Raw genomic sequence first — 9,714 nt, 5'->3', positions numbered from 1 at the left:
GTAGACAATTTGCCGAACCACGTAAATCTTGTGTCATCCTTTTTTTTGTATAATTTTTCTCGATCTAATTTTTCGCTTTATTGTCGTCGTTATTCACAACAAATACAAAGTACTTTATGTCTTCTCTCCAAGTAAATTTTTGGTGTTTCCTTTAAGCAATCTCCAAAGTTTTTCACACTAAAATACCCTCACATTTACACTTGAACACAAAATATAAAAACTCTGATTAATAGATGGAAGAGACTGATTGGAATTTGTTGGATCGACGGGTTCTGGGCTTATTGCTGCCCAATTAAAGTTTTGAGGCTCCAAAAGGCCTCTAAATTTGGTCAAATCCTTCTCATTTAACATAAAGGAGAGGACGACGGCAGATCTTATGGCGGTTTTATCAAGTAATAGAAAATAGAAAATAACCAAGGGTTGTTTCAAAAACCCCTCCAAAATTCGTCTAAATTCAATGGATCTTCTAGAAAAGTAGTTACTGGCGCTATAGCATCAGTATGGGGCGCTATAGCGCCCATCTCACTCGTATATGGCGCCATAGCGCCACAAAAAATCCTCAATTTTGCTCCATTTTGCCCTCATTTTCACTAAATGTCAATTTCATGTACCTGAAACCAAAAACATGCAAAATATATTTCTTTAAAATGCAATATCATCAAAAACATACATAAAATGTTTCTAAAATATGCACTAAAAACAGATTATTATATGGATCAGCTAGTCTTTCATATGAAATCTTTTAATATATGAATACATGAACCAATAACCTTTGCTATTTAACTTTATTTTTACTTAATACTTTTTACATAAACATCAATCTGCTTTGAGGATCACCGTCAAAACAACCTAGCACACCCTTATCCGATATTGCCCCATCGGCACAACGGTTAGCAATCTACACATCATAATTGTCTATGGTAGAGAGACCTTACTTACCCTAGACCGATACTATTTCGTTAGAAAATCGGTTAAAAATATAAACATCACAATTGTCTGGGGAGGTAAGCTCTAGTCTACTCACTTTTGGCCTATACTATCTCATCGGCGCAGCAGTTAGTGAACTAACTAGCACAATTATTTGGGGTAGTAGGCAAAACTCTACGCGCGCGGATACACTGGTGTCCCCTGTTTATACCATTAGGGGTAAACTCCTCTACATGCACATACAACATTCATATATAATTTATTCATTCTTTCATATCATGCATTATCTTCTATGAAACATTTACTTCTATATATTGATGAATAATACAAACTTACTATATCTATAAGTCATAAAATCAACTAACATATGCACATTTACTAAAATTCTAGCGGTTAAATAATAATGTGACATATGTATGTGATTATAAGCGATAAACTTATATGTAGACCTCTACTAAAATCATGCAATGATCTAATATCAATCTAAACTAAATTATTATGCAACTATATTTAACATGCACATCTATACTGTCTTACAATATGACGAATTTATTGCTAAACTAGGGAATACATTAAATCAAACAGCCAATTTGAAATAAAAATAATTACTGGAATTTTGAAACATAATTACTCACCTCAATTAATAGGAAAACTCTTTATTAGCTAAATCCTCCACTTAATTTGCTTGCTAGTTTCCCCGACCTCAATTAATCTAACTCGTAACTTAGGTTTTCAATAGGCTTCGGCTCTCTACTTCACATCAACGATTCTTCCTCTTCCCTCGAAAAACAGTCTTGTAGGTTTACCTCAATTAATAGCAGTACTTGGACGCGTTGTCAACCAAAACTCTTATAGGTTTACCTCCTATGTGTGATGAATAGCATACAGTATACTTCATTCCGAGGTTCTCATCCTTCACAGACCTACGTGTCAAATGCAGCCTGAAGAGTATGAAGAATTATAGCATCATTGCCAGAGAACTGCTATGGAAAAGTGCCAATCCTCAAGTTCTATTCATCTTGCTAGTTCCAAACAAAAATGATGCTTTGTGAATGTGCATTAATAGTCAAGTCATGAATAAGATCGCTATCAAATGCTGCTTTTCAATACAAAGATTGGATATGCTCATTGAGTTTTCATTGAATAAGGTGACTAGACAAAGCTAACATAGGAATCAATACCCCCAAGCTAAGAAGTTTATCTTATTTTTTTACATACATCCCTCAAGCGACTACATAGACAAAGTAAGCTTACAAATCAGGTTGTCATGTGGGTTGAATTCCTTTCAACATTAAATTACATCCAAAAGTTCAAATCAGCTGTCCATAACCTAGTTGTTAATGCCTTTATCTGCCAACATGCTCCTCTAAGTATACTCTAGTCAAAAGTGATTGTTCTTGAGATATACAAAATTCCAAATATGGGGTATTGACAAGAAACGCCAGACATGCTAGAAAAGTAATTTTTAGCATTCAGCTTCAAGATGGATGTTAGGTTTTTAAACAAATTTCACATTCCTCAATGGATGCTATGAAATGCTACGCTATTTGAGTGTCATGGAGAAGATCTTGCAGACCATTGTGGGTGGATAAAACAGGACAACCCTTATACAAGATAACTTCGGTTCACCATTTTTATAGAAATATGTTAATCAACTTGTCAAGGGATGCCGATTCAATATATAGCCAAATTAAGAAACCAAAAAACAGAGATGTATGCTTCCCTTTTGATTCTTGAGTCGTTATGCACAGATGTATTGATTTTGTTCTAAGTTTTCCAAATTTATAGCGACCTAAAGATTTGATTATGATGGAGATTAACTGCTTCTCCAAAAATCTGCACTTTCTTGCTTTTCCAAAGACGTATTATGCTTCGACCTTGCCAATCTTTACTTCTACGAGATCATACGTTTTAATGGTGTTCTCAAATCTATAACCTCTTATCAGTATATCTAATTTTGAGTCATTTTTGGAGAACATCAGAGCGGAAAATGGGAACATAACTTCAATTAGCTTGAAAGCTCATCGACAAAGAAACAAACAGAAAAAAGTTATGATTCATATTCATGGAACTTGTGGAATTTTGTTGGCCAGAATTTCACGTAATAAGACCTTAGTCTATCCCAAGAGAAATTTGCTTACAACAGATTTGAATGAACAAAATTCCACTACTCCATAAGAGCTTATCTTGAAGTCCACTGCAATAGAATTTAATATGGATGTGAATAAGCATGCTAGCAAGGTAAAAGATGCCATCAACTAGTATGAATTATAGTTGAGGAAGCAAAAAGTAAAGTCAGCAAGCTAACAAGTTTTGTAACTCGATCTCATTTAAAAAAAGCAAATGTGTTTGAATTTATTAAAAAAACAATTTCAAACAAGCTCTTTTACAAAGTTCAAACCTAAGGCTATGGTTCAACTTCAGGTTATAAAATACATTGGTGGGAATGTTTATAAAATTGACTATTTCGAACATTTAAACATATGTACAACTTTTAATGTACTTAATCTCTAACTCTAATATGGACAAGAAATAGTTTAAGGCTTCCAGTCCAAGTCTTCTCCAATCTAGAGAGCACGTTACAATCATGATGCGTGAGTAGGATTGTATTTATATCTTTTCTAAAAAGAAACTAGCAGTTTTTATGAGTTAGGGTTATTTTATACATTTCACTGTATTTGTTTTAGGGCTTGGGGTCTACTTAAAGACCCTAACACTTATAGTTATTCATTCATTGAATAAGAAATTCAAAAAATTTGTTTTCCTTTCAAGTATTTGCTGCTCTTAAGGTAGGATAAGAAAAGAAGAGGTTGTAGTAGACCCTTGGACTTACCCACCATTGATCAATAGCGGTTTTGTTGGTCAAGGCAATTTGACAGGGAACAGGCAACCACGATAGTGCTTCTTGAGTGTTACACTGGTATTACAAAGGTGTAAGTGGAGACACCAGTCAGGTGCAATCAAGCACAATAGGTTAACATAAATAAAATAAGAACTAGGATCCATTCATGTTAATCATTTAGAAGACTTGTTTGTCATCTTAAGCAAGTACGGCCAAATTGAATTCGAGTCTTTATTATATTCACTTTATCTTGAAATACAGTTGGCATACATATCCATCAGTCTCATTATAATAACATACGTAGAGTTAATCTTGAATGTTTGATTTAAACAAGGAACATATCACAATTACATTCTTTTATAAAAAGGCGAGTATGACTAATATTTTAAAATATTGAAACTAGTACAAATAACCTTTAACTTGAGACCGTTGCACATTTAAATGTTGTGTTAAGATTGAAATTTCATTTGGTTTTTGCATTTGTCTTCCTTTATGATAGGTAAAAAAAGCAAAACAAAAAATAGGGCCTTTTTGAATGGAAAACTCTCATAATTTACATTAAAAAAGTTTTTGCAGAAAAATTCAATAAAAATTGTGGCTTAAAATATACTTGCTGAAAAGCTCTTACAGGAAAAAAAAAATCATAAAAAATGCTAAAAATGCTCAAGCCGATATGCATAAGCATGTCCCTTTGTTGGATTTAAGGCATTTAGCCTCTTTCAACAGCATATTTATGAATGCTATTATAGTGTGTTGTAAAAGTAAAATATCCTCCCAAAACAAAAGAGATGATTTCATCAGCCAGGTTATCTTTATAAAATGGGTAAAAAATAACTAAAAAAATTAAAGTGGAATAGAATACAATTCATATATTATTAAGTTCTGACATTTGATTAAAACAAAAAATAACTAAAATCTCGACAAGGAAAATATGCAAATGACCAAGCAATACATCAGTGCATCATAAGAATATCTCAAACAAAAAGATAACCAACAGCTAATAGAATTAACGCCATAACAAGGCATAATACTCAATTTGATGGCAATTATCCAGATCAAGATTTTGCCAACCTAACATTCACTTCAAATTTGCAACACGTTTTACTTTAAATTATGCTTTAGTTAAAGAAAACACACAAAAGAATTGCAAAGAGGATAAAATCAAATATTTTTCAGAATGAAGTGCAAAAAGTATAAAACAATATATACTTATTATCATACACAGAACATTTATGCAAGAAACCGCATTCTAAAGAGCAAATTTCACAGAATCATTTCAATTAAAATTGTATTCTTAAGACTACAAATTACCTTCATGTTGCCACTGAACATCTGATTTGCAGCTGCCATAGTTCCACCCTCCTTTCTTTAGCTAAAAACGTTATGTGTAACGTTTGGCAATTTGAAGCCTACGGTCTGGAGATGGAGAACAAATAGGAGGAGATGAAACGAGCAGGAAGTTCGGTCCGTGCTTATAAGAGGAGCGAGGGTACCTCTAGCCTGTTCGAAGCAGCGACGAAGACGAAGACGAATGCGGACGAACCTCCAGTACTTGCAGTAGAGAACAGGTGAGCATGGGAGATCGATTGAACGTAACCAGAGGAGAACCTGCGTTCGGCGTCGCCGAACGGCTCAACGGCGGGCGACGACGCAGAAAGCGAGCGCGAGAGAGCAGCGAGCGCCTACGAAGGCGACGAAGCAAGCAGGGGCAGCGAGGGGGTGATCTCGAGCCTGAGCGGCGCGCGGTATAGAGCCACGAAACAGGGAGAAGGGTGGAGACGGGGTCGAGCGTGAACCCTCGTTGGGGTTAGGGTTATGTTTAAGAAAAAAAATATATTCAAAATATTATTTTTATTAGTAATTTTTTATTAGTCTAAGATATATTATGTAATGTGATAAATATATTATAAGATTTTAAAAGATTTAAATAATAATAATAATGATTATTATTATTTAAAATATTATGTTGACCAAAGGCGTCACACTTGAGAAACTGAAGTTGTGTTCGACTTCAGTTGGTCTTCTAGCTTGAAGACAAGGGTTTTGAGTTGCAGAGGTGGAGGATATCACGTTTGAGGAAAAAGATCGATACAGCCAGCAGTTAGAGCAGTCAACGGATAGTGCAGTCAGTGTCCCGGTCTCCAAATGGGAGAATTGTTGAGGATGTGGAGCCCTGTGCACTTCTTCTTTTTGAAAGACATTAAGGTGTTAATTATGTGATTAATTAACTTGCTAATTAAAGCTTCCCGCTTCTTCCTCATGTATCCCGCCTCCCCTGTTCCCTTTTACGGATCCTGCCATCTTTAGGTTGGCACATGAGGAAAGGGATATTTGCAAATTATTTTGCTTCCCCAATATTCTCCCGCCAAAGATCTCTCCCTCACACGATTTTCTCATTGGGAATTACCTTTAAAAGCTTATTTGTACCTCTTATAAAAAGTAAGGCAAAAGACCTGTAAAATATATCTCTCCAACCTATTCCCATCTCTCCGCTGGGGATAGAGACACGAAACAGGGAGAAGGGTGGAGACGGGGTCGAGCGTGAACCCTCGTTGTCGTTGGGGTTAGGGTTATGTTTAAGAAAAAAAAAATATTCAAAATATTATTTTTATTAGTCTAAGATATATAATGTAATGTGATAAATATATTATAAAATTTTAAAAGATTTAAATAATAATAATAATTATTTAATTATTATTATTAGGATTAAAATTATTAAAAGTTAATGCACAAATTTTTAATTAAAAATTTAACTGATAAATTTTAAATATAATAATAAGATAAATGTTTACCCCTAACTAATTAAATCATTATACATATATAATCAAATTATAGTTTTAATTATTAATGAACTAAAAATTTAAAATGTTTAAATTAATGTAAAACTAAATTAAGCATATTTCAATTATATGTAATAATAGATTGTTTAATTAAATAAACTAAGAGCAAGGTTGTTATTAAAAAGTGAGGTTAAATTATAATTTAACAAAATTAACAATAAAATATTGTATATTTGACTGTAGGTATTTTATGAAGGATAATGTGATTGAACATAAAGGTTCTTAAAGTGGGTATTCTATTAAATTATGATAATAATATTATATTTCTTCTAGATCTCTTGCTTTAGAATGAGATTTGTTTAGATATCTTAATATTACAAGTATAATATTTCTATTAATCAAATTGGTCATATAAAAATGAATGTCATAGATGTGCAAACTTATACTCATATTAATTATAATAAAAAGATATGAAATGATATGTATGATGCAAATAAAATAACTTATATAGTGTGGTTGTATTTGTTTGTTGAATATGATGAAATTTACTATTTTACGATACTAATTGGGAATGCTAAAATATTTGTGCACATAATTTAAAAAAATGATATAAACATTGAACTATATTAAATAATACAATTTTTACGATGCTAATATGACGGATATGAACAATATAGATATAGAAAAGTTATTATAGTATACCATTTAATGCTTTAAACTTTACTAAATTGTTACAATTGATAACTAAGTTGTTAATTACTTTTACACTCATTAAATATATTTAACTAGCATTCATTTTATTTCTCTTTTGTTATACTATTGTAGTTTAAAAGCATGAGTATTCATTATTGTTGATAGTTCATTATGATTTAAACTAATATTATCAGGTTAAAATTTTGGAATATAAACTAGTAATAGAGGAGAGAAATATATATATAATATAAGATTAATAAATAAGAAGATAAAATTATAACTATATCGATTTACTTTTTTAGTGACTTCTTAAAATTATTGTAGGAGTCGTGTAATGATGAAAGTGGTATGAGAAAATAAGACGTAAGATTATGTAATATCATGTAGATGATAGAGCTTGTAGGATAATTACAAAAAATAACGATAAGAAAATGTTAACAGTTTAAGTTAATTCTAATTACATGATATTTTACTTTGGGTGATGAATGAGAATAAAGTGTGATCGGAAATGCAGAATTATCACTTAATATCATTATAAACATTAACTATTTGACTAAGATGATGACGGTAATAATGCAACTAATTTAGGATTCCAAATTGCAGTTCAATAGAAGTGAGACTTATTGTGGATAAGTATTTGAAGTAATTTCAAGATCTACAACTACCATTATTCAAGGGAATTAAAGATCCAATTGAAGTAAAGAATTGGTTGATGAAGATATAAAATATATTATATAGCAGGACATGTCTAGATAAAAGGAGAATACCACCTGTACATTTGCACTTGATGGAGAAGCGAAAAAATGATGGTCTGAGAAATATCATAATAGTAATTTCAAGATCTACAACTACCATTATTCAAGGGAACTAAAGATCCAATCGAAGTAAAGAATTGGTTGATGTAGATATAAAATATATTATATAGTAGGACATGTCTAGATAAAACGAGAATACAACCTGTACATTTGTACTTGATGGAGAAGCCAAAAAATAATGGTCTAAGAAACATCATAATATGCATGGGAACATACCAAAAATGATGATAATTTGGGAGAATTTTGCTGACTTTTTTGGAGAGTGATTTGTCCCCTTATTTGCATGAAGGTAAATGAAATACAAGTTCATTATGTTGGCATTGAGAGAGAAGATAAATAATACTACACAAGGAACCAAAACACACACATAAGGAAATGTAGCATGAACGAAACACCATAATTTTTAAGTGGAAAATCCTAATAAGGAAAAAAATTGTGAGGCTTTGCCCAATCGAAGTAATTGACTATGTAATTGTGAGTGCGTAGGTCAACTCTTCTCCCAAAAAAGATTATGTTGGCATTGAGAGAGAAGATAAATAATACTACACAAGGAACCAAAACACACACATAAGGAAATGTAGCATGAACGAAACACCATAATTTTTAAGTGGAAAATCCTAATAAGGAAAAAAATTGTGAGGCATTTCCCAATCGAAGTAATTGACTATGTAATTGTGAGTGTGTAGGTAAACTCTTCTCCCAAAAAAGCTCTTCTCCCAAAAAAGAAAAAAATGAAATTGTAGAAGAACAATAATGGTCTGGCTTTAATAGCCATATATGGACAAGAACAAATATAGTTTTTTTTTTTTTTGTGGTTATAATAGCCTCAGCTTATTGTAGAGGTTTATTTGAAATTTATAATAGTAGTTAGCCATATAAGCCATTTTTGGTAGTTTCAAGAGTGTCGGTTGGCCACAAAGGCCATAGCACAAGGTTGTAATGAGAGCAGTCGACCATGTAAGTCATTGTAGGAAGCACACTAGCATTCATAGGCCATAAAGGGTAGAGTTGAGAGTTGCATGAGATGTGAGCCAAGTAAGTTGTAGCTGGCCAAATAGATCATAGTTTGGCTGCAATACTTTTTTTTAGATCACATAGGCTAGATTTGGGAACTACAAACTACATGAGTTGTGAGTCACATAGGCTGTAATTTGTCACATAGGTCATGTGTTGAGCAATAGTAACATCCATGGGCCACAAAAGCCAGGGTTTAGAGCTACGTGAGAAGTGAGTTGCAAAGGTCATAATGGTGAACTGCAATAACATCAGTAGGCCAAAGATGCTAGAGTTGGGAGTTGCAAGGACGTTAGTTGGCCACTAAGATAGTAGGGGGAAATTGTGAGGAGAGAACTTCAGGAGTCCAAAGAAAGTGATCATATCCTAAGTATAGCGGTTGTAAGTCGTTACTATTGGGATTTATCATTAGATCATCAATTTGATATTATATTATTACCACATATTAGAGGTATGTTGTTACACTTGATTCAGGGTGCTTCGTTATATCATATTTGGGTTGTGTCTTTACACTGTCTTCGAGATGTGTCACTATACTGCAACATATGTTATGATTCTGCAAGTTTCTTCGTTGTAATGTTCATTCTTACTTTGCAGGACCCATTGATGGAAACAAATAGGGGGTGATTGGCATTGCTAGGCA

General features: G+C 32.7%; 1 protein-coding gene across 3 annotated transcripts in view; it reads right to left on the bottom strand.

The window, feature by feature from the left end:
• LOC110024822 (50S ribosomal protein L13) overlaps positions 1 to 5,484 on the bottom strand; it is a 19,256-nt gene extending 13,772 nt beyond the window's left edge. For 2 of the 3 annotated variants that reach the window (XM_020724989.1, XM_020724990.1), the window contains exon 1: positions 5,081 to 5,484. In XM_020724989.1, coding sequence (XP_020580648.1) covers positions 5,081 to 5,119 — 39 coding nt within the window. In that variant the 5' untranslated portion in view covers positions 5,120 to 5,484. The remainder of the gene's footprint in view (positions 1 to 5,080) is intronic. The other variant, XM_020724991.1, reaches the window with a different exon arrangement.
• Positions 5,485 to 9,714: the final 4,230 nt, after the last annotated feature.

The sequence above is a fragment of the Phalaenopsis equestris genome, unplaced genomic scaffold, assembly GCF_001263595.1.
Source record: "Phalaenopsis equestris unplaced genomic scaffold, ASM126359v1 Scaffold000276, whole genome shotgun sequence".
NCBI classification, from domain to species: Eukaryota; Viridiplantae; Streptophyta; class Magnoliopsida; order Asparagales; family Orchidaceae; genus Phalaenopsis; species Phalaenopsis equestris.
This window is presented reverse-complemented; position numbering and strand designations above follow the sequence as displayed.